At 40.2% G+C, this 24,756-nt stretch overlaps 3 protein-coding genes across 6 annotated transcripts in view; all 3 read left to right on the top strand.

Annotated features, from left to right (window-relative positions):
- The first annotated feature begins 1,208 nt into the window (after positions 1-1,208).
- On the top strand, positions 1,209-14,670 carry arhgef5 (Rho guanine nucleotide exchange factor (GEF) 5). 2 transcript variants are annotated; one of them, XM_017415339.3, is made up of 15 exons: positions 1,209-1,764; positions 2,226-5,141; positions 6,366-6,405; positions 6,637-6,686; positions 7,382-7,746; positions 8,475-8,635; positions 8,758-8,910; positions 9,006-9,135; positions 9,221-9,295; positions 9,387-9,476; positions 10,055-10,191; positions 10,389-10,532; positions 12,543-12,613; positions 13,679-13,783; positions 13,931-14,670. In XM_017415339.3, exons 2-15 carry the CDS (start codon positions 2,246-2,248, stop codon positions 14,071-14,073), a joined length of 4,560 nt encoding a protein of 1,519 aa, XP_017270828.1. In that variant the 5' UTR covers positions 1,209-1,764; positions 2,226-2,245; the 3' UTR covers positions 14,074-14,670. The 2 variants fall into 2 exon arrangements, with proteins under 2 accessions (XP_017270828.1, XP_017270827.2); XM_017415338.3 differs by lacking the exons at positions 1,209-1,764; positions 2,226-5,141 and adding an exon at positions 5,148-5,759.
- A 319-nt stretch (positions 14,671-14,989) lies between these two features.
- zgc:92606 (uncharacterized protein LOC100000242 homolog) lies at positions 14,990-18,018 on the top strand. Its single transcript, XM_017415480.3, has 5 exons — positions 14,990-15,188; positions 16,559-16,648; positions 16,865-16,943; positions 17,117-17,235; positions 17,540-18,018. The coding sequence occupies exons 2-5, from the start codon at positions 16,559-16,561 to the stop codon at positions 17,603-17,605; spliced, it is 354 nt and encodes a 117-aa protein (XP_017270969.1). The 5' UTR covers positions 14,990-15,188; the 3' UTR covers positions 17,606-18,018.
- Positions 18,019-18,336: 318 nt separating this feature from the next.
- si:dkey-26c10.5 (uncharacterized protein LOC563797 homolog) overlaps positions 18,337-24,756 on the top strand; it is a 7,215-nt gene continuing 795 nt past the window's right edge. The window contains exons 1-7 of one of the 3 annotated variants that reach the window (XM_017415450.3): positions 18,337-18,576; positions 18,729-18,827; positions 22,228-22,332; positions 22,483-22,536; positions 22,924-23,078; positions 23,174-23,271; positions 24,227-24,756. In XM_017415450.3, the coding sequence (XP_017270939.1) occupies positions 18,489-18,576; positions 18,729-18,827; positions 22,228-22,332; positions 22,483-22,536; positions 22,924-23,078; positions 23,174-23,271; positions 24,227-24,560 (933 nt within the window). In that variant the 5' untranslated portion in view covers positions 18,337-18,488 and the 3' untranslated portion in view covers positions 24,561-24,756. Of the gene's footprint in view, positions 18,577-18,728; positions 18,828-21,800; positions 22,155-22,227; positions 22,333-22,482; positions 22,537-22,923; positions 23,079-23,173; positions 23,272-24,226 lie in introns of those variants that run through there. The other 2 variants (XM_017415452.3, XM_017415451.3) reach the window with 2 other exon arrangements.

The raw sequence follows: 24,756 nt of genomic DNA on the forward strand, positions 1-24,756 counted from the left end.
CAGCCACATAAATATTACTCCTTTTATTAAAAAAACAGGTGTTGCCACATGCACTCACTTCCTAGAACATTAGTTTGACCAAGCTAATTATAAATCCCTCGCTGTGTCAAGTTCTGAAGTTTTGTTTCTTTTTTGTTGTTGTTTCCTGTGCTTTAATTTTCTTGTGACCCTTGTATTTGGTTTATTCCCTTTGCTTCATATTATATGTTCTTGTTTAAATTTGGTCCCCGTGCCCTCTTTTTTCCTTGTGCCAATTTTCACTTTCCCTGAGTTCATCTCCTCTGTGTTTTTCCAGTCAGCCTGTCACGCACACGTCACCTGTTCCCCATTACCCGTCTCTCCAGGTCAATCTCCCACTCACCCTCAGATTTTATATTCTGTCACTCCCATCCTATCTTTGCTGATTCATTGTTGGTTTTTATGCCACAGTCAGGTTATGCTCCTTGTGGCGCCTCGCGATTCTCAGTACTTCAGTTTCTTGTTGTTTTGCTGCCACGTCAGCCTTTTGTTTTCTTTGCTTAATAAATCAGTTTTTGTTTTGGAGGACGATTCTGCGTTCTGGCTTCCTTTCCCTACAACCTGATACACTGAGCTACAATAACACGTACAACGGTTAAGAAACACGTCTTAGCATCATAAACTAGTTTTCCACATAGCCATAAAACTAAATAAGCAGCTGATGAAAAACCTTTTGTGCCTTTTGTACCTGAGGAGGTTGATTAAAAACAATAAATGAAATCGAAAGCTAAAACAATAATGATCTGACATGAGTCAACTTGCCTTTTGACTCAGCTAACACTAATGCAGTTTAACCATTGCATTTCAGATCTTTCAACTCGGACCTTCTTTACACTTAGCATAGTTAAGTAGTCACTGTTAAACAAATCATTCACCAATACTCATGTACACTTCCCCTCCCTTGGTGTCTTCCTAAGTGATTGCTTCATCTGGGGGTTTTGTTGTTATTACAAGAAAATGGTTTTGCTTCCCTTTATTCCTGCTTGGCACCATACCCCTCATGGGAATGTGAGGACGTTTTTTATGGGCCTTCCATAAGCTTTCCTGCAGAGTGCGTGTATTCTCTCACTTTTCACTTTCTTTCTCCCCTCCCCCACGCTTCCTTGTGTTATCACAACCCTTACCTTGACTAAATGTGAGTTGAGGAGACACACCCGGCCATTTCATGTCAACCAATCACTGAGACACACTCATGAGGTGTACTTCCTGTGTTTCGTGAAAGAAGAATGAGGCAGGAGAGAGGAGAGATTTGTGTACTTGTTTTTGCCAGAGGGGGGTCCTCTCAGACAGTCATGTGAGCAGCACAGAGGACAGCAGAAGTGGACACATTGACAAGTCTTTTCATTTTTTGCTTGATTTACGAGAGATCTCCCCTGTGGAACGCCAGCGAATGTGAGGACGAGACTTGAGACGAAGAGGAGGGGAAAGATAAGTGTCAATCTGTTGAGACTTGTTTGGGAATTTGAGGAAGGAGGGGAGCTGGGGAGAGACAGCGAGAGGCAGCAAGAGGAAAAAAGCAAGGAGCACTCAGACATAAACATGAACTTTTCAAAAGACTTGATCGACTGAGAGAATAAAGAAAAAAGGCAGTTGAGATTTATTTGGAAAGAACGGGAGGAAATCTGCTTGGTCACTCAGATAACATCAGGACTAGGAGAATGAATTGTCAAAAGTTGTGCAATCCTATACTTTTAAACTGAGCTGAAACAGAGGGGGAGACCTGATCTTCTTGGGATACACCTTCAGGTGAGTTAATATATATTGTACTTAAATCCTGAAAGTTGTGTATAAATTGAAGAGGCATTCTTCAGCTTTGGTTTGAATGCTACATGCCATGCCTATGTGTCACAGGCCTCTGCTTTCTGAAAGAGTTCGTTTGTATTTTTACAGGTTTGTGCTGCATTCCTACTGAACAGTATAAGGGTGTCACCTTTTCTCCTGAATGGTTCTTCACTCAAACATGTTTTGCTAAAAGTAAAAGTACTGGAATTGAAGAAAGAAATACAGCCTAAAAAAACTGGACTGATGTTTAAAGAGTAACAGCGCTAAACGCCAAACAGCTTTTCGTTTGACTGATATTTCACCACTTATGATTTATAATACTTCCGATTTTTAGTCACGAGGTGACTGTGTTTAATTTGGCCTGCACTTGAAGGTTTTATTAATTTAGATCTTTTTAACTGACTTGTGTGTTAACCCTCTTCTAGGTTCATCAAATTATGGTACCATGGGGAGCAAAAAGGCCATCTCTACCATTTTTGACACGCTGTCTAACTTAACCATACCCGACTACAAGTTTCATTCAAGTGGAAGAAACTCTCGAGACCCAAGTCCAGCATCAAAAACGACTGCTTCGTTGGAGCAAGAAAGAGTCAACAAACAAAACAGGAGGGGGGAGGTGGAGCAGCAGCAAGACATTGAAAGAGACAGAGGTCTTGATCTCCAGGTCAGAGAAGGAGAAAGAGAGCAGAATGAGAGAGACAGGAGGCATGAATATGACAGGAGCAGAAATGGTAGGCTGCTGTCAAACGTGGAGAGGGTCGAGCCTGAGCAAGACATGAAAAAGAGGGGAAAGAAAGGTGATACATATCCAAGAATGAAAAACGTTGACAGAGCTCCTGAAAGGAAACAGATGCCCCCCTCTGTGATGGAAGAAGATAGGAGGCCGACATATCCTCCCAAAAGAGAAGAAATAGATAACTGGGAGAAAAAGAGACAGGGATACAGGGAAAACAGAGATGGACAAAACCCTAGACAAAGACACCCTGAAGATGCGAGAACAGTAAAGAGGGAACAATATAAGATGTCCAGAGCGGAGTTTCAAGACAGGACAGGTGAAAGGGTTGATTCACGGGACATGAGAGATAGCGAAGCAGGTAGAAAAAGAGAAAAGATGAGAACTGACATAGATGAGACCAAGATATATTCACTTCAGAGGAGACCAGAAAGAGAGAGGTATACAGAAAGAAATGAGAGGCCTCAGAGAAAAGAGGGAATGAAAGATGCCAGGAACGAACGAGACATCGATGAAAGGGAGCTGAGAAGAGACCAAATGAAGGCCAGAGTGAGGGAACAGTTGATTTATCAATTCAGCAGAAATGAGGGGATCAGCAGGGGCAAAATGCAACGAGAGAGGGATCAGGATGGGCAGAGGTACAGAGACAGGGATAGAGAAACCAAAATGGATAGATCCAGGAGGAGAGAGGAGGACAACTGGCAACGAGATGATGAGGTTTCCATGAGAGCAGTAAGACAGGTGGACAGAGAGGAAAGATTGAGAACTGAAAGAAAATTCATTGATGACAGGAGAGTGAATACTCAATACAGAAATGAGAGAAGATACATGGAGACAAATGAACGACAGGCAGATGTGGGGCCAGGCAAAAGCAGTAGATCTATGAGTGATTCATCTCAGAGACCGCCGCCACAAGTCAAAAGCAGCGGAGAACGGACCAGCGCGGGGGACATTGAGTATTATAGACAAGACAGAGACATTTATAGGGAGAGGGAAAGAAAGACAAGAAATGCTGTTGAAGAAAGAGGAAAAGAAAGACACAGCGAGTCAGAAGGAGGAGCTGACAGAAGTCAAAAGCAACAAGGAAGAGATAGAGAAGAAACCACTAATAGCTTACCAGAGAAGAAAAGGATGTGGTTAGAACCACAGGGAGGCAAGAATATTAAAGATAAAAACAGAGAGACTTATCAAAGGCAGAAAGCGAGTAGGAGAGAAGAGGAGATGAATGTGGAGTCACGGTCAGAAAAGGGAAGACCTGGGTGGCGAGAAAAAGCGAAACCAGATGAGAGGAACTTGGAGCAAAGCTGTTATAAAGAAAGGCACAGAGGAAGAGACGACTATAGCGGAGACTCTGAGGGAGTAAATGAAGATGGAGATGATGAGGTGGGTGAAATCTGGACAGAGAGGGAAGGGAAGGAGCATCTGTCTGACAGTGGTGGAGGGACAGAGGAAAGGCGACAGGGGGATGTACAGAGAGAGATAATGATAGATACCACAGAGGAGAGTGGCACAGAGGAAGATGGCGGGGGTGAATACTGGGCATGCACTGGAAATGAAGGAGGAAGTGACCCCAGCTGGAAACAAGACATAATGCTGTCAGGAGAGAACACATGTGTGACTTTGTCCAGTGGTGGAAACTCGGAAGATGAAAGAGAAGATTGTAAGCTATTCTGTGAACCTGATGTTTCAGATGAGGATTCTACACCTGTTAGTTCCAAGAGTTCTGAAGGCGACGAGAGGGAGGATCTCACAACAAGGAATGAGGAAGTGGTTAAAAATGATGCACAAGGGAGGAAAAAGAAGCCAAAGTATGTCTTCTATGAGACTGGGAAAAGTCATTTCTGGTCAGAGACCACTGAGCTGTCACCGTCAGAAAATGATGCCGTGGGAGGAGCAGAAACAGACGAATCAAATTTAGAAAAGCATAATCAAAGTAGTGACGAGGCCACACACGATCCTCGTGATGATCAAGAACTGAAATCCAGCAGAAATGACGAGCAATCATTTTTAAGGAATCAGGATAAAGAAAGTGACGACAGTTCACCAAGAGAGAACGGACTCCCCTCTGGAGACGCAACTGAAGTCGCACAACTTAGCGAGGAAATGAGGAGCAAATCGGAACCCCAACCCAAAGGATTGGGAGAAGTAAAAAGAGACTCAAAGACTGAAAGACTCCTTCAACACTGGAGAGAGAATAATAAAGGAGCACAAGGTAATTCCGTTGCTGATCCTCATTCTCAGGACAGTTCTGAGCGAATTCCACTCTTCTTGGATGACATAAACATTGACTCAATGAGTCAAGAACAGATGGACGAAGTTCGGATCCAAATGAGCAAGGTATGGGAATCCAAGCGGCATTCCCAAGCCCCCCACCTAAAATGGGCCAAGACTGTGGTGCAATCGATCCTGGGACACTCTGACGAACAGGCTGTGGATGAACCAAACACAGAGCCACAACAAGACCAAGGGGTCCAACAATTTGAGCACTACCACCAGCAAGACATGATTCCACAAAGGAGCTTTGATTTGCCTATTTTTACAGTGACAAGAGATGATCAGCAGTCAGACCCGGAGCTGGAAGAGGAAGACCTGGAGGTAGAGTTAAGAGGTATGGGACAGAACCAATCCAACACGCATGCTGACCAGGTCACAGCTGTGTGTGTTGTAACACCTTCATACACTGATACTGACACACATTTAAACACAGAGGGAAAGGAAGATCACACCATGGGTCAAAAGACTGAACTGTCTGGTCAGGCTCAGTTAGGAAAGGCAGATGTATATGAGTTTAGAGAAACAGACAAAAAAATAAGCAATAATAAGAAGGCAGAGGAGTATATAACAGAAACCAACAGACTGTACAGGTCTAAAAGCTGCCCCGTTCTTAATCGTGATTCAGAATCTAACGTTGTAACTGCCCCAACGAAGGGTAAGAGCCAAGAGGTGATAAACAAAATGAGTGAAGGAGTAGAAGACAGGCAGACTGAAGAGGGGGATGCTGAAGTGAAGATAGGGAAGACGATGGAAGAAACTGAGGTGGAAGTCAGAAAGGTTGAGAAAAAGGCAGCTGTGACAAACTCCTCCAGTTTTCTGAATAAGGGTCCTGAAGTCCGCATCCGAAGACGGGGGATCTGTGTAACCAATAGGAGAAGAGACGAAGATGTAGAAGTGGAAGATAAAGAAGGTGTTGGAAGAGATCGCAGAACCAGAATATACTTTTCAACAGGTAAAGACAGAAAACTGAGTATAATAACACTGGAATCTGATCCAATCAACTAATCATTTCAAAAATCTGCAAAAACTCCTCTCGGGGTTTTTAATTTTTGTTTACTTCTGCCGTTTTCTTTGTTATCTGCGAGCATTGCAGTTTACTTTCGAACAAGATTGCTTGCTTACGACAATCAAATCCAACGAAATCAGCAACAGTCAAATAACACTTTTTAAGATCACTTTCTTCTTTTCGTTTCGTCTGTTTTCCAACCTCAGTAACATTTACTTCTCTGAAACGTTCTGTTATCTTTGCACCAATCAAAACAGAGTGCATCACCTATCCTGGAAACTGTATCATTTTTCTGTGATTGCATTTAGTAGGTGGAAATTATCAGAGGTGGAGCAAGAGAGGGAAAATCCAAGGTGTGACATAAAAAGGCAGACGTCAATCCTCTTTTCAGACACATTCAGTTGCAGCACAAGTTCTGGAAACAACTTTCTAATTTATTGTACTAATATATTACCTATTTAATTTATTTATGTTGTAGCTTTTTCTTTATATTTTACATACTTAAAATGTTATTTCGTTGTGTCGCCACAAATTGCTACTTTTTTATTTCAGATGATGATCACAGTAAAAGCTGGGGAGAGGTGAACCTAAGGTAAGAAAAACAAAAATAAACTGCACTCATTTTAAAATGTTGCTATGATTGAAACCTGTGATAATTCATAATTAGGGGTCAGTAATGCTGTTCTTAACAATCTCCTAAAGTCTGATTAAATTAAATGTTTTTTTGCAGCAATATGCGACACTGAATGAGCTTCCGAGGTTTAAGCGGGTATTTTTATGAGCTCCACAGTTATGTTTTTCTTGTACTTTCTTGGCACTGCAGGAATGCTTTCGACCGACTAGCAGGACAGCAGGGGAATTCAATTTTATTCAGTAAGTTTCTCTGTTCAACATTTCTTCCATGCATTTGTGTTTATGTGCCTTAAAATCAGTAGCTGATGTGTCGTAAACTAAATGAAGCACATCGTCTTCATTGTTGCCTTGTTGTAAATGTTTTTAGAAGTTTTGTTTGTGCCTCCGACAGCGATGTTTTAGAGTAATTCTATAGAATAATTAGGGCAGTTGTTGTGACGTGATGACATACTGGGAAAGCGTGACAAGGTTGAGCATTTCCCCTCAGCGTGTGAGTCATTTCTGTGTAAATACGAGCGTAGTGGCTGTTTATCTCTTAATCACTGAATGTTGGGTTAAACCTTCAGTGACATACACAAAAGGGAGCAGATTTGTGTTCGTTTACTTCTCGCTCACACTGTTTAAAAAAAATGTTTCAAACAATATGAAATGGAAGACGTTTTCTTTACTACTGTTTCACTGGGCTGTTACGAAAAATGGGAAACAAGTGTGTTGGTGCTTGATCTCTGTGTGTGTGTCTGTGCAAGTTACAGACAGGTTTCTGCAAGCAGTCATTTTTTATGAACCTGTCAGGAAAACAGCTGCGGCTGTGATTTTGCATTCCGATCAGTGTGTGTAAAAGGACTGTTTAAAATGCTAAAGACTACTTGTGAAAACTGCTTTCTGTCTCTATTTGTCTCACTTCATTTGCTTCCTGTACGTTTAAACCCCTCCAGATGCAGCCCAGCTCTACCAGCAGTACAATGAGGCGGCGCAGAACTTTGAGATCCTGCGTCAGACTCGCTCCGATGTCCTCTCGTTGTGTGAAGACCCGAACCTGTCCCCCATGCCCTCACCTCCCCCTGCTCGCAGACCTCTACCTCCCCTGCCGGTTAACTCGGCGCCCTTGTCTCACGCCTGCTCCGTCTCTAGTGCCAAAACCTTGCCCCTTCCAGAGGTCCCCAGGCCCGGGCGCAGGGCTTCCTCTCCACGTCTGTCTGTCGCACTCACAAACCATTCCTCACTGTGGCGAGACTTGCCGGACGTCAAGAACAACCCTGAGTTGGGCATGCTCACGGAGGATCAAAGGCGACTGCAGGAGGTAAATGTCTTACCGCACATATATTTGATGGGTAAAGACTCCTCATGTGGCACACATGAACTATTCAGATGTTTTGTTTTTCTTTATTTTACCGGGGGCAGGAGTCTAAACTTGTTTCAGTTTAAGCAACGCTTTTAGATTTTGCATTTTTGCTGGCAACTACATACATGCTGATTATCTTTGCTTTTCCAGAAGCATTTATTTCCTTGTTTTGGTAAGAAGAAATCTGATCTTGATTCAGTTAGGAAAAGTATTATGAAGCAGTAATCTGCACGTTCAGGTCTGGAAAGTTACTAGACTACTTTACGTGGCACAGTGAAATTCAAAATAATCCCGAGGGCATTTCAAATTAACAATTGTAATTTATCGCTCCAGCGGTTTTACTTCAAAATGCTTTGATTTCCCTTGCAGAAATTGTAGCTTTTGCTTTTTATTTTACGGATTAATTGCCTCGTACCTGCTCACTGCTGTTGCTTTGTCGAAGCACTAAAATCTCACAAATGATATGATGAAGCACATCACAGAATAATGCTACTGGAAGTGTCTGTAGCCAAATGTTCAGTGAAACAATGTTGTGCGTTTCTCTGCTGTAAACTGTGCAAGAAATGTGAGTCAGAGTGGAAGATTTTTCATGCATTGTGAAATCACAGCTGACAACACTCTGCAGTTATTTACTAGTTTTCCTTTTTTTGCCATCACTTTATTCCCCTTTTTTTTTTGTTCGCCAGGTGAGATTTGAGGTCGTGACCTCCGAGGCGTCCTACTGTCGAAGTTTGGACATAGTTGTGGATCATTTCGTCAAGAGCAAACAGTTGGAGTTGCTGTTGACCGCTCAGGACAAGAATTGGCTGTTCTCCCGTCTGGCCGACGTTCGCGTCATCAGCCGCAGGTCAGAAAAGTTAAAAACATTGTTTCAGATCAAAAAGGCTACCGTCCATGTGAAAACCTCTGCCGGCAAATCTTTAAAAATCTGCGAGAGTGCAAAGGTTAAAGCTGTTCTTTCCTCTTTAGGTTTTTATCCAAGTTGGAAGAGCGGGTGGAGTCGGACATCATGCACTTTACCGTGTGTGACATCATTGTTAAGCAGTGCCAGCGCTTCAGGATAGTCTATGTGCCCTACCTCACCAACCAGTCGTATCAGGACACTACCTACCAAAAACTCATGTAAGCAGCTTGCCCATCTTTGGGTTTCCTCTTATGGAAGGATTTTGTACGTTTTAGATCCAGCGGAAGCAGCTCGATTGTATGTTTGCTTTTAGGAATGGGAATCCATCGTTCAAGCGGATTGTGGACACGTTAGAGAGGAGTCCCATTTGTCAGAGACTTCCTCTTCGCTCCTTCCTTGTGCTTCCCTTCCAAAGAATCACAAGATTGAAGCTGCTGGTCCAGGTGCGTATGAAGACCCTCTAAAACGCTCAAAGACCGATTCGGTTGCGTACATTGTTGCCTGACACGTAGGCTTTTGTCTCTGCAGAATATCGTGAAAAGAACAACTCCCGGTACGGTGGAGGCGACAAGTGCCATCAAAGCTTTAAAACATCTGGAGAAGGTGCGGTAACTTCCTTCTTTTTACAGCATATCAACATGGAAAAGCGTCATTCAGCATAGACAAACTCTTCTTTTGTTTCCCTTCTCTTTAGATGATTCAAGAGAGTAACGACAGCATCTCTCAGATGAAAAACATTGAGTCTTTACTCACTCTCAATTCTAGGGTGGACTTTGAGTGCAGAGTGAGTACTAAAAATGAAATATTAGCATTTTGATTGCCTTGGTTGATAGATTTTTTAATTGATATTTGCATGTTTCTTCTCTGTTTTGGAATGTTAGCATAGTTTTGAGTTATAGAAAGTATTTGAATAAAAAAAAACAAAAAACAACAGCAACAAAAAAAATCCCTCAAGGCCCACCTGAGCTTTCGACATCAAGATCTTTTCTGCCTGATAGTTATCGTTCACCCCCATGAAAGGCTGAAAATAATGTTCCTCTGTGTGTGTGTGTGTTTGTTTCTCTGCCGTCTTGGGAAAATATCTCATGAACTACTGGATGGATTTTAGTGAAACTCAGAAAGTAAACACTGGATACACATCTGCAGCGGATTAAATGTTTGTCTATATCTGATTCAAGATGGCTGCCACATTTTAATGACCTCTTACAAACAAAAAAGGCTATAATTCAATCAGTTTTACAGATATTTGACATGCAAGTAGCAGGAGATATGCATTCGTTCAAAGCGTGCTGGTTTGGTCTTTTTCAGTGGAGACAATCTAACTAGGACAGAAATAATGTGTTTTTCTGGTTTGGATTTCAGACGCTTCCTCTCATCAGTCAGTCCCGGAGGTTGGTGCGTGAAGGTCTGGTCACTCAGCTGATGGATTTGTCTCTAAAAGAGAGAAATATTTACATGCATCTCTTCAATGACTACTTGCTGATCTCTGTACAAAAAGAGTGAGTGACCAAGCACGTTTTTTTTGTAATTCCATTATGATCCGTCCGCAGCTAGCCAGCTCCTCTCTCATTACCATTTGCCGCATCCTGTTTTCCTGTTATCTGCTGTCTTTTGCCATCATCTCTTTAGTCTTATCACAGCTTTTCCTTCCGCTGTCCCTCTTGTCATCTGTGCTCACGCTGCCTGCTGTTTGCAGAGGGGGGCGGTTCACGGTGATCGACCACTGTCCTGTGCAAGAGCTGCGTGTGGAGAACTTCCGCGTCAAACTTCTCTCCCTACAGAAGAACGTCTTCCGTTTGCACGGGACGAACGAGCCCATGCTGCTAAGGACTGAGTCACAGTAAGAGACTTAGACAGGAGAAACAACATCTGAAAGCAGAACACACGAGAAACTCCTGGACGGTTTTAATTAATCTAACTTGACAACTGTGAATTGAATAATACTAAATAAAACCTTCTCAACTCACAAATGCATTTTTAAACAAACGTGGCAACATTTAGGGAAGAAATAAACAGACTAACATTTATTTATGTCCAGGAATTATTGCTACAGCAAAGGAATAATCAACCAAACACAAATTTCCTTACTTTCTGTGCTACATTTAGAAACTAATGGGTGACCTCTGTCTGTGTGCAAATGACTGTTTTTTTTTTAGTTTGAGATCCATTGTTTTAGAGCTTTTTGGTCTTTTTGCAAAAACGTCATCTTTAACTGCTGAAGGTTCCTTTTAAAGGAATACAGATATGCTTGGATTGACTGGACTGTTTGGTATGTTGGCAGTCTATGAAACGATGACAGATGTAATGATGACTTTGCTCTTTAAATGTTTTTTTTTTTATCATCTCGGCTTTGATAAAAAAAATAAACTGTTGAATTCATTTGTAAAAAAAATATATATATATTTCCAGTTTAATGGATTTTGTTTTGGATTTAGGTATTTTGTTTCTTGGAGGTGTTATAGCATAATCGTTGACGTTTCCATCAAAAATAAGTGGCCTTTTTTTTGGCAAAAACACCAAATCATAAGTATGTGAGATCACAAAAAAATCCCTCTCTTTTATCATTTTAAAGCCAGCTTTCAGAGATAAGATTGTATGTACCCATTAATTCACTACATCCAAGCATATTTAAAAAGAAATAAAAGATGTGAAGAATGGAGTCTTTGCAAAAAACACCACAAATATTTTTTTCTTAAATATTTAAGTAACTGAAATATAACAGCAGCAGTATTTATGTTTACTTGCCCCTGTGGATAACCATTTACTGGAGAAACCAAAAACATTCTTGAGGGGAGAAATATCTTAAATACTATGAGATATCTTTTGGAAGTGCTACAGCTAGCTGCTGCTGTCACTATTTGCACTCGCAAACAACCTCAGAATTCAGTCTAAACAACCTATAAAAACTGAAATAACGTGAATCGCTATAAAATGTTTGAGATTGGAGTCTATTTCTTTAAAAAGCTTTTTAGAGCAGATGAGATAGTGATTGTTCATAAACTTCCCACAGAATCCCCATTTCAGAAGATCTGAACTATTTAAACAATAAATCATAAAACAGGCATTCAAATAGGGATTATATTATGACTCACTAACATCATAAATCCAGACATGGCGCTATCCAGTATTTTGCACTTAATTGAATTATTTTAGCAAAAAGCTGTTTTAAATCAGACTTATCCAATCGTGTCTTGGTGCTGCAACGTTTGAGTAAGGAATAAAAACCATTGATAAAATTATATTGTAAAATAATAACAGTGCTATACTCCTAAAGTTTAAAATAAAACATAAAGAAGATTAAAACAGTTTCAATCTTGGTAAAATGTTTTTTTTTCTTAGTAAATTATTTAAAGTAAGTTAGCTCTGTACCAAAATCCTAAAGGTAACTGGTCAGATTCAGAAAACACTATTTGAGTGTTTTTTTTTGTATTTTAACAGTTTTAGTGAACTGACACCTTCTGGATAGAATGATAACTTTAGTTTTAGATATATATATATATAAATCACACCACAGCAGGTTGTATTTTTAAGCAGAGATGTTTTTCCTTCATCTCTAGATTGCTGTTTAAAGTTGTTAAAAACAATATATTTAGTCAAAAACTTAAACGTAATATGACCTTTTGAGACGATCACCAGGCAGTCTGTAAAAATAAAGCTTTACATGTTGTAGTGTTTAGATCAAAATCATGTTTTTTTTGTATGAGCCATAAAACATGGTATAAATGAGATCCATGAATCCTATTCTGAAGTTTCGTGTGTGTGTGTGACCTATCTGTTTATCGATCTCTGTTTCTGTGGCACTTTATAAAAGTTGGATAATAAACCCCATTCTTTAATGTTTTCCCTTCAGGAGTGATAAGCTACGCTGGATATCAGCCATCTCCAGGTCCCACTGTGAGCTGGATTTTTCAGCTGCAGAAGGTATAAAATTGATCCCGGTCTATGTGGTCCAACAAAGTGTTTTACAGCCACAGCCACAAAATATGATGCAAGAGATTTTCTGTCATTTTCATTATTTGACGGCTGCATTTTAACATCAGTCACTTATATGGAAAAATAGGCATTGTTTGTAGGTTAGTGAAAACTGGTCACATGATGAGGTGACGGTGCATAAACAGTGTTTAAACTCACATTTTGGACACACAGTAGGCTGATGGAAAGTGAATTGTAAGCCAGAAATAAAACGCACACCATAAAAAGGAGCTCTTGAGCCGTGAAGAGACTTTCCCCTTCAGCTCGCTGCTGTTGAATGTAAAAGCTGATGGGTTCACTGACAGACATAACATGAACAACTGAAAGCTTGAAAATCTGGTTTTACGCTGTCAAAGTCATGCAAGAAGTGACTTTGAAGTGTTTACGGCCAAACAGTTAGGAGCCATTAAAGCTTTTCTGACTTTTAGTTTATGAACTTTGTCAAACTTTTTTTTTTTCATTGAGCAAGGATTCCTCAACATCTCAGCTGGGTTCACTGTAACATTTTAGACGTGTTAAATATTTAACAATATATTTTCCCGCTGAACATGATTGCTGTTAAAGTGCATTTTTCTGGCACAAAATGCAGTTTGTGCCAGTTTTGAAGCTACATATTTAGGGACAGGTCTGACAGAATAAACATGCTGTTCCACTGTAATTTTAAAATTATAGTTAATAATACAAATGTTTATTCTGTTAATAAATGCTAAATAGGCCGTGCACACACACACGTGGGTTCAGGTAGCTTGGTTAAGTAGAATGTCATTCAGGTGGAAATCGAGTGTTGTGCCGTGACTTCTGCTGCATTCTTGTTATAACGTGACGACAGAAAACAAAAACTCAAGCCTGGCTTAAAGTTACAGATGTGAGTAAAAGCCTGTTTATGACGTTTAAAAGTCCAGATTTGCAACTGCAGTGGTGGACTATAGGCTTTCTGTCCACGGACTTTCTAGAATTACTCATAATGACTCTGTATCTATTTGCATCTCAGATGTCACCTTCTTTTCTATCCAGATTTAGCACAGATGCAGTGTATCCGGTCCTATGTGGCCCAGCAGCCGGATGAGTTGTCTTTAGAAAAAGCCGATGTAATCTTGGTGCACCAGGACACCAGCGACAGTAAGTCAGTCACAGAATTAAATCCACAATTCACTTGCAGAAAAGTGCTGATCGCTCCCACTGTTTCATTGGAAGACGGCACAACTTTGCACTCCAGTTGAATTGAAGTACTCAGTTTCTTCATGTAAGATTTTCTTCTTTTTTAAGATTGGGTAGAGGGAACCAAACTGTCGGACCTACAACGCGGATGGGTGCCCAAGTCGCATTTGGAAGTCATAACCAACCTCAAAGCCAAAAAACACAACCTGTCAGACGCCTACAAACTGACGAAGGCTACAGCCGCTGTGTGAGCGGGAAGCTGGCTGCAGGAGTAAACAGGCGGTTGTTCTGAATGTATCACAAAGTAGTTTCTCTGCTTTGCATTTTTGGTTGCTGAACACTGGACACTGGATATTCACTTCTGTAATTAAAGTGCGCTTGACTGCAGCAGCTTAAAAACAAAGACGGATATAAGCGTTGAATCTGGTCTCGCTGATTTCACTCCGTGGAACAATGTATTCATGCAGAACAATGCATAGGTTGGTATGAGAGCCATTCTCAGTTAACACTGTTCGACTATTAACTGCGATGTGTGGTACGTTGAGTACGTTTTCTGTAAATCAGTGTTCTCAAAGTGCATTGATCTGTTTGTTTTTGAAAAAAAAAAAAAATCTAAGGGAGTTATTTTTTCTGCAAGGATTACTACTTTTGGAAAAAAAACATTATTTTTGTGCATAATGATCTAAATCTAAAGACTATGATGCAAAAATGTTTGGGAAATTGCTTGTTGGAGCCCTGCATGCTTAAAAGGGTAACAGGTATTTGCAATGTCTTTAAGACAATTTAGTGTTGTACAGAGCTTTGTGTAAGACATTTCAATAAATTCACACTGATGGAATAAAAAAAAACATGTTTGATTCTTGTACAGGTGTTGTTATCACGATGCCATATTATGTGCAGGTATGAACTAAACAGCTAAAAAAACGGGGGGGGTGACCGTGAGCACGAGCCCACGATCTGCCTCCTCAGTTTCCAAGCTCTGGATTCATGGGCTGCCATATATGGGAAAAAGGGTCAAAACAAGCGTAGAAGAAAAGACACTATTCATCCAATAAACGTAGCGCACTCCGCCCATAGTTGTCTCCTAATAGGCACACGCTGTTGTCAATCAATCCACTCGCCTCTGATTGGCTTGATTTTCTGGTGGGCGGGGCTCTTCCCGTTTGTTGTTGTTTTCGTTCAGACAGCGTAAAGTGGAGCAGTCGACATCTTTGAAATCCGTCTCCGTCCCGTGCGTTTTGCTCATTCTTTGAGCTAAAAATCACAACGAGAGGTTTGTTGAGAAACCTCATCACCCAGAGAGCTTTGGGAGTGTATCTGGATTTGACTTGTTTGGCGTGAAGCTTGTTTTTTCGTGTTTTTTAAGGTATGTGCAGAGTAACGTCTTAAAAATTCGTTAGCTTTGCTGTTGCTAGCTAGTAAAACAAACGTCTGATTTGAACCTTTTTTTTGTTTGTTTTTTTTTTTTAAATAAATGTTCTGTTGAAGCTTTGCTATGTTTAGGAAGTGATACAAATAAAAAAGATCTTGTAGATAAGTTTGTTTCCGTCGCGAGTTTTTCGATCCTAGTGTTTTGGTGAAAAGAGTGACGTGGCCTGAGGTTGGGCTGAACTTTGTTAGCTCACAACTTGGTGTCATCCTGTCCACGACAGATTGTTCCCCGATAAAAAAAAAAGTCTTATCTGGAGCCAGCTTTAAAGTCCCCCATGTGAGAAAACCAAAAAAACTGCGTCTCATCCTCTTAGTTATTTAAAACTGCATTATATCCTGTCACTATACAGCTTATAGAATGATGCCTCTGCTGTTTGTTTGCAGCAGGACATTTTGCAAACCCATTTTGTTTTATGATAATAAAAAACTTTATTCAAATATCTGTTTTGGGAGAACCTTGCAATCAGTTGATTGTACACTAACAAAGCCAAAGCCTGTCTGTGTTTTTTGTTCAGTCAAGATTTCAAAACAACAACAAAAAAAAACCCCACAAGGACAGATGATTAAAAAATACAATGTTTTTGTGTGTGTTTGTTAAAAAACAGGATTCAGAGTGTTCCTGCAATATAATGCACTGCTTCTAAAATGTTGTTATTAAACTGTGACTGTGTCAGCTCTAATATCTATTTTTATCTTGATATAAAATCAGTTCTTTGTCATCATAATGATGTCATTTTAGTAGATATGTAGATTTTACAAATAATGTAGCAGATATTTTACTGTCAGTCAACTAAGGATTTATATAACACACACACACACGATCAAAAATAGCTATTTTTTTTAAAATAAAACTACATAGATGGATACAAATTGGCTACAAAATGATGTGGAAATGTAAAAAAGCAGGGTTCTCAACCAATCATTTCAGTTTATTTTTATCCAGATCCACCGGCTCAAACATTTTAAGGTACCTGAATGAAAGTTTTAAACCTTCAAACAAAAAACAAAACAATAATATATAAAATATGTTTAATGCCAGAAAGCAGTTTATCTCAATGGTTCTTCCAACACAGTTTACACACATTATGTAATATAAAAATATCTGCGGTTTAAAATGTTTGACGTTTATCTAAAGTATTAACCCTGATGTGACCTCTGACTTGATTAAAAGATCCTCACATCTTATCTCACAGTGCCTGGCTCTTCAGTCTGAGGGGGTGAAGTCAGGCGGCGCTCGTTCTCCTTTGTCTGCTCGGTAAATGAAGCCATTGTGCAACACTTCATTTCTCCCTGTGCTGCTTTCAGATGGCCAGTCCATATCAGCGCTCGGTGCCGCTGGAGGTGAGGAGAGCGGAGGGAGAGCGAGTTCGAGCCAAGCATCCCGACAAGATACCGGTCAGTCTGACTGCGGGTTAACTGTTAACAACATGTCAGATTAACTGGAGTGGGCCGATTGAGTATATATTCATCTATATCTTTATTTAAAGCCTTTTGTAGAATAAAAGTCACATTTAAATAGATTTTTAAATGAAGAGGTTTTACCTGAAAAAGTAAATACATTGGTTGGCTCTGCAAATTCCAAAATTTTTCTCTTTTTAAATTTATTTTCAGATCATTGTGGAGAGGGCTCCGAGGTCACGAGCTCCTGAACTGGACAAGAAGAAATACCTGGTGCCGTCAGATTTAACAGGTGACTTCACACGAGCACGAATTACAGGCTGGATTAAAAGAAAGCACTTGCTCATTTCCAGCATTTTGTTTTCTTTTTCTTTCATTTCTTCTAACATGAAATGAGATGTGGTTGACTGTAACTGACCATCTTACTGTTTATTTCCTTTTTTTCCTTCCTTCCTTTTTTTTTAGTGGGCCAGTTGTGTTTCCTGATCCGTCAGCGTATGTCTATGAGACCAGAGGAGGCGCTCTTCTTCTTTGTCAACAACTCCCTCCCCCCATCCAGCTGTCCCCTCTCTACTGTATATGGGGTAATAGCATCTTTACATGAGCATCCTTCTTGTGTGTCAAACATCAGAGATTAGTTCTACCTTCTATTTCTTTTATTTTGAAAACCTGGAGTTCCTATTTATACTTTTATGCTGAATTTGATCCCACAACCAGCTGTCAGTCACTACTAAAGAGATCAGATTAGCCTGCAAGTTGGAGTCGAAATCCAAATGTTAGGCTTCCTTTTCCATATTTATTTCAGGAAAACAGTCATTTGATGAGTGACTGACTTTATTCTTTGCCTTTGGAGCAGTTTTTCTTCATTCTGTGCTTGTTGTGTTGCAGGAGCACCACGAAGACGACCTGTTTCTCTACATGACCTACAGCAATGAGAGCGTTTACGGCGCCTGAAGTGGAACAAAAGACTGAAAAAAGACTCGGAGAGGAAATGAAAGCAGACAGAGTTAAATTGGAATAAAGAGTTTGAAGTTTTCTGTGATGCTTTGCGCCACTTTAATTGTTTATATACGTTTCGATGGAGGAAGAACGAACTTTGTACAGAGCAAAATGGGTCTCTGAATGGGTTTTTATACCTTTGACAGTATTTTCAAACTGAGCACGATACTCTAAACTCTAAGCTGCAGTGTGTGGTTTTCTTTTTGTGGGGGGAGAGGTTTTCAACAAACAAGTGTAAAAGGAAGTTAAGAAAATGAGCACTCTCGTGATCTTTCTCAGTCATCTGTATTTAATGCAAATAGAAAATTTTGGTTTGTTTTTGTAAATTATCATAAACCTTTGTGGAAAATAAAGAAGATTCAAAGACGTCAGCTTGCTTGGTGTGTTTGTACGTCTCTGTCACAAATTCAATTGGGTTTGAAAATAGAAAATGAATATTTAAATCACTTCACGTGTGATATATGCTCAGAAGTCTGAATGCACACAAGCTGGAACATTTTTATTGAATTAAATTGCTCCTTTGATGTGAAATAGAAGATTATTGAGCTTAGTGGTGAGGTGCTTTGTATAAACACAATTACAAGCGCCACCCTCTAAAGCTATTCATACACTTTCTGCGTGAGGTTAAGGGGAAGTCTGATGAGATCAGTCTCATTTACACCGGACATCAGGAACTTTTTTTTTTTTCTTCTTCTTTTCTGTCTGTCTTCATAAGTTCTCTGGACATCTTGACACAGATTTTCTGCGGCCGTGTGCAGAAAAGGTTGCATAACGCCTGTGAATTGTCCAGAGGCTTTCTGAGTAAACCGAAAGCCGGGAGCGACAGAGGAGCGGAGCCATGGAGCTGCAGGAGGTCCCCCTGAAGGGCGAGAAAAGTGATGAAGCAGAGGGAGCAGGTGAAGCTCTGGTGGAGGTGAAAACTCAAGGTGAGCTCTGCCTGATCTGCCGCTCGGCAAACACTCCAAAAAACTAGCATCAAAACAAATTAAATATTTGAATTTGTGTGTAAATTCTAACAGAGAATATGCTTGAGTGGTTTAACGTGAACTCCAGATATTTCTGTGCTTTTTGTCTTTAGAGGAAGCAGAACCAAACGAGTACGACAGACTGCAAAGTCCATCTGAGGACGTCTACTCTGAAACCGTTTTTAACAACCCTCCAGCTCCAAAAACAAAAGGTACACTTTTATACAAAATGTTACATGGGATTTTTTTTGATTTACAAAAGAAGTGAAAAAAACAAACAAAAAACCCAACAATCTTAAGCTTCTTGTGTGTGATGGGAGGAAACACCCTGAAGCTGCAGGTTTCAACACACCTCTGGACATCTGTCTGTCTTTGTGATGAAGCACTTTCAGGTGATCCTTTGCTGAAATGTTCTGAGCAAATAAAGCTGCCGGGCCTTTGTTCAAACCCTGAAGCCCTCATAGCGTGACGCTTTTTAGCTCCTAGCTTTCTTTGAAGTAAAACAGTAGATTAAACATCAGCGGGCGTGTTCGGCTGATGTTTTAGCGGTGAATATTTCCTTCTTCGGTGTTTTCTCACCGCGCCGCCAACAACTGCTCTTACTTTTATTAGTTAGCTTCTCCTAGAAAAAAGGAAATTTTAATGTGTTTCGAGGTTTAAAATGTCCCAAAAAACTTACTGATGAATTATTTATAAACTGATGAATATTTTTCACGTTTTTACAGTAAAAAATGAAAGGCTGCATTTTGAATTTTGAGTTTAAATTTGATGTTAGAACAACTGAAAATTACTTTTAAAAAAACACATTAGCTGAGTACCTTAAACAAACAAAACATCACAATAAAAAATAAGTTCAATAAAGAATGAAAAAAAAAAAGCAAGGAATTTGAAAAACAAAACTTTTCAAATCTTCACAAAACAAATCTTTTAAATCCTTCACTTTATTCTTCTCCTGGTAAAAATAATAATAACAATGTTTTGTTTTATGATCAGACTTTTATCTGTGCTGTAGTTAAATTTATTGCAAAAATATTTTTATGAAGAGAATACGCTACCAGTCACCTTTGTGGAAACACTGATATGCAAGTCTTTTATAAGTTGTGTATAATTTGTCTGTGTGTCTGTAGTATGTGTTTGTGGACTATGAGTCTGTTTAATAAAATCAACAACAACAATAAAACATTTTTCCAGTTCAATAAATGTGTTGTTTAGACAAACATTAATTACCACGGCTGGACCTCTTTAAGGGGCTTACCAGAGCTGCAGCCCAGGGCCCCCTCCCCAAAATAGTATTATTGTTTTTATTGAATTAATGATTTTCAAAAGTTTTAATTTACTTATTTCCTTTAACACAAAATACTATTAGCACTTTAGGCCTAAAATAATGTATTTAAATTTCCACTGCAAACAACATTGAAATACCAGCTGGAAAACTTTAAAATACAAAGAAACAACCTTGAACTCTGGATAACAGACAGGATTTTTATTATTATTATTAGGCTATTATTGTTCCCTAAAATGAAAACAGGCGAAACACGTCAAGAGAAAACCTTTTTTTTTTTTTTTTTACAAATTCCACTCATTTTATAGCAACTTAAAATAAAAAGGTGCACCTTAAAGTTAAAATGAGTCAGACTGCCACCCTGTGAACTTTTAAAACTGAAAGTATAAACTGTCCGTAACATTTACATAGAAAGCAGAACCCCAGTCAGTTATCCTTTACTGTAGTCATATTGCTCAAGGTTTTTATTGCCTGAACGCAGGGGCTTCTCTGTGTGCGTGTGTGTGGGAGTGTATGTGTGTGGGCGGGGGGTGTTCATTGGTCTGTACTGTTAGCAAATCATCTCATGACTCACCTGACGGATTTTAACGAGTCTTTTAGAAAGTAATTGGTCACTAGATGTTCGTCTACAGCGGACTAACTTTTGGAGTCGATCCAAATCATTATCTCTAACACATCTAACACAAAAATGGCTCTCTAAATTTACAGATACGTGGCTGAAGTTTGGTGTGGTAGTAGCTGAGAGTCATTCACAATACATTCCAGCAGATCACACAGATATCTCAGTATTTTAGGAGTTTGTGCAGAATGTTATTCTCAAGGTTTGGCTGTCATTTTTCAGCATAAAATGATCTTTTGGTGATTGATATGCATCCTTTAAACTTTAAAGGATGCCAGGGTTTTCATTTAAATTATTTTGGGACTATTTAAAAAACAAACAAACAAACAAAAAACTCTAAATGTGCTCTATTTGAATTTTACACTCTTCTTCTTCTTCTATTTTTCTTTCATCTGTTCCATTTTCAGAGTCACCACAGTGGGTCCTCCTCCTCCTCCATCTAACTCTGTCTTCTGTGTCCTCTGTTTAACTCCCTCCATGTCCTCTCTAACTGCACCCATATGTCTCCTCTTTGTCTCTAACATCCTTCTGTCCCTCCTCTGCACATGTCCAAACCATCTCAGTCTGGCCTCTCTAACTTTATCAGCCTGTGCTGGACCTCTGAGGACCTCATTCCTAATCCTGTCCGTCCTCGTCCCTCCCAAGGAGAACCTCAACATCTTCACCTGTTCTGTCTCCTGTCTTGTCTCCAAACCGTCCAACATGGCTGCTCTCACCACTGTCCTGTAAACCTTTCCTTTGACCTTTGCTGCCACCATTTTGTCACAAATCACTCCTGAAACTTTTCTCCATCCGCTCCATCCTGCCTGGACTCTCTTCTTCGCCTCTTTACCACACTCCCCGTCCTCCTGGACAGTCGACCCTTAGTACTTAAAGTCCTGCACCTTTACACTAATAACCTTTTTTTTTTTTTTTATAAAATCCTCAAAAGAAAAAAAAAACAAACAAACTCAAATAACCCAATTACCAAAAAGTTCCCGAGTTGTTTGGTGTAACAGTAGAAGGAGATGAATTTTTATATGAAATGTTTTGAACGTGACCTTGTTTTTTTTATACAGAATTCTGCTTTGTAATCTCATGTTTACAGACTAAAGTTTGAAAATCAGCACAGACGGTGTCTTCATGTCCTGTCTCTGCAGTGTTTTAACCCAAACACTGATATGAAACGATCTGGAGTGAAATCCTATCTGTTGTTTTGGAGTTAAAGCCTCAGATGTGACAAGTTTCCCTCTCCACACACACACACACACAGACACACACATACACACACATACACACGCACACACACACACACTCTCTCTCTCTCTCTCACTTTCCCAAGAGGAATGCAGAGCGAGATTAAAGCTTTGGGGTGATTCAAGGACAAACCGTGCACTGTCCCACATGAGCAGTTTAGGAGTCACAGGCGGCTGCGATGTTGCCATAGCGACGAGACAAAAGGGGGGCTCTTTAAGCTGAACTGGAGCAGGCAGGGGTGAGTCAGCAGGGCAGGAAGACGGCGCACTACACAGGAAACAATCTGCCTCACTCACAAACAGAGCATGTACATTAAATTCTGTCGTTGGAATGTTGAGGACAAAAACAAAAAGGATGAGAACTCATCCGCCAAGTTATCGGTGGAGCTGGAGGGGGAGAAAGGTAGGAGGGAGCCGTTTTCTTGGCGATCTGCGTTGTGCTCACTGATCATCTGCATGTTGTTGTTTTCTTTCAGACAAACAGGCTGGAGGGAACGAGCGTCTGTACCGTTACGGCTGTTTGTTCCTGACAGTTCTCTGCTTCATCCTTGTGCTGGTCATCGTCATCCTGTGTATGAAACGTGAGTCCCTGCAGCCATCAGAAACCCAACCTGTCTGCACTTTACGATCACATCGCCTTCATTCTGCGTTTGCAAACCGCATCCAGCTGCTGCAGCCTGCAGGCGTTGCTCTGTCCCTCATTTCACCTCTCACTGTCTTTTACTTTCCAGTCCAAACTGGATCCACTTCCTGCGCCGAGAAGAGCCAGCTCATACACACTGGAGGTAAGTGTGGAGCTGCAACGTTACAGTGAAACAAACCAACAAAAAAAAACATCTCATACTTTCTTAACCACCACATATTTTAGAGGCAGTTCTGCTTTTATTTAATCTGTGCCATGCAAGTTAATGAAAACAAAAATCGGAGGAAGTTATTTTATTTTCATCTACTTGAGCGGAAGTTTTTAAGCAATTTACCAAAAGTCTCCCCGTTTTTCCTTATCATCATCATGTTTTTAGAATATGTCAGCCAAATATGTGGTTTCTATGTGCACAAAAAGACAAACACACCAGTAAAGATGTAAAATATGCATCAAAACAAGTCAGAGGATTAAAAAAATGTTCTGGTGTTCTGTTTTGTTTTTCTTTTCCTTGATCTCACTTTTCTTCCAGAGCACAACTGTGTGCAACAGTGTGCCAAAGGCTGGATCCTCTTCGGCAAGTCGTGTTTCTTCATGTCCACCGTCAGGCTGACGTGGGCTGAGAGTCAGAAGAACTGCAGCTCCAGTGGTGGATCTCTGGCTGTCATCACCACTCAGCATGTCCAGGTGAGCCTGAAGGCGCCTGAACTCTGCACTTTGGCCATTTTATTGCCATTTTGGCTATTCTTTTGTCTAAGTCTTAACCGAATTCTCTCCCCTAGAGTTTTCTGACTAAGTACGGAAACCTGAAATACTGGATCGGACTGAGACACAGCGACAATGCCTGGAACTGGGTGAACAACACACAGCTGCAGCAGAGGTGACTGAGGGAATACATTCAAACAAATAAAATTAGGAATAAATTAGAATAAAGGCCTAGGATTCCTGGCAGGATTGAATATCACTTTCATATTAGAGATCTAAACTCAAATTATCTTATGCTGAGGAGGGATGGAACCAAATTTAGATCGATATCTGTAAACTGAGTTAGAACCATTTTTGTGTTGGTAAAGGGATATTAGGCGGCCATCTTGAATAGGGTTGACTCCAAATGCTGAGTTTTAGACATAGTTTCATTAAAATCTGTCGAGTGGTTCATGAGATATTTTGCTAACAGACAGACCGTGTTGACTCTAACAATTATTGCCAGTGTTTAAGGCACAGATGTTGTGCACTGTGTAGAGTTTGGAACGACTCTCAGCTACTACCACACCAAATTTTAGCTCAATATCTGTAAAACTGACTAAGTTGCAGCCATTTTTGTGTTGGCTGATGTTGATTAGCTGTGGCTGCCATCTTGAATTGGTGTGACTCCAAAAGTTAGTCAGCTGTAGCTGCACTTCCAGTGTTTACTGTCCGAGAGTTTCATTAAAATCTAACCAGTGGTTTATGGTATACATTGCTAAAACTATAGAAAACAACACACACACAGACACACACACGGGCAAAAACATGATCATTTCTCCCCTTCAGCAAAAGGCAGTATTAACTGTTTGGTAAAGAGACTTTAATCTCTAAAATCTTTGTTTTAAGATTTAATTTTATTTTGGGGAACTAGATCTTCAAATGGATCAACATTTTTCTGTAATAAATGTTCTGTTTTGCCTGAAATGAAAGATGGAGGATGTAGGAAAAAAAGAGGTGAAACACTGATCTTTCAGTCCATCCATCCATCCATTCATCCCTCCATCCATCCACAATCCATCCATCCATCCATCCGTCCATCCAACCAAACAACAGGTCTAGAACGTAAACCCACACATCCCTCTCCCCAGCGCCTCCTGGAGGATCCCACGGCATTCCCACGGCATTCCCACGGCGTTCCCAGGCCAGGGTGGATATTTAATCCTTCCAACAGTTCTTGGTCTGCCCCTCCCAGTGGAACTTGCCAGGAATCCCTCCAGAAGGAGGCATCCCGATCAGATGCCCGACCCACATCAGCTGCTGCTCCTTTCAGAGGACAGGAGCAGCAGCTCTGCTCCGAGTTTTCAGCTTCAGTTCCTTCATCAGATATTTCTTCACTGTCTTATCTTCTTTTTGTTGCCTCTTACATTGGTTTGTAGATTCTTGCTTCAAATCAACACAGTCGTCAAACTGAAACCACAGTAATTTACTGTTTTTCACGTTGATGTTTTATATTTTATATTTCCCAAAACAGCCATGAACTCCCAACAAGCTGAACAAACTCATTTCTCAATAACCAGCACAGTAGCTGTGTTTAGTTTTATTTTCTTTTATTACCTCCGGTATTTTATGAAAGAAATGAAAGTACTTTTTAAACTTTCCTTCTCACCCCCCCCCCCCC

The sequence above is a fragment of the Kryptolebias marmoratus genome, linkage group LG16 (assembly GCF_001649575.2).
Source record: "Kryptolebias marmoratus isolate JLee-2015 linkage group LG16, ASM164957v2, whole genome shotgun sequence".
Taxonomy (NCBI): Eukaryota; Metazoa; Chordata; class Actinopteri; order Cyprinodontiformes; family Rivulidae; genus Kryptolebias; species Kryptolebias marmoratus.

Coding starts and splice junctions, on each gene's coding strand:
- zgc:92606 (XM_017415480.3), top strand. CDS start 16,559: ATGGCCAGTCCATATCAGCGCTCGGTGCCGCTGGAGGTGAGGAGAGCG. Junction 16,649..16,864: donor AGCATCCCGACAAGATACCG/GTCAGTCTGACT, acceptor ATTTATTTTCAG/ATCATTGTGGAGAGGGCTCC. Junction 17,236..17,539: donor CCCTCTCTACTGTATATGGG/GTAATAGCATCT, acceptor GTTGTGTTGCAG/GAGCACCACGAAGACGACCT.
- arhgef5 (XM_017415339.3), top strand. CDS start 2,246: ATGGGGAGCAAAAAGGCCATCTCTACCATTTTTGACACGCTGTCTAAC. Junction 6,687..7,381: donor GGGGAATTCAATTTTATTCA/GTAAGTTTCTCT, acceptor AAACCCCTCCAG/ATGCAGCCCAGCTCTACCAG. Junction 8,636..8,757: donor GTTCGCGTCATCAGCCGCAG/GTCAGAAAAGTT, acceptor TTTCCTCTTTAG/GTTTTTATCCAAGTTGGAAG.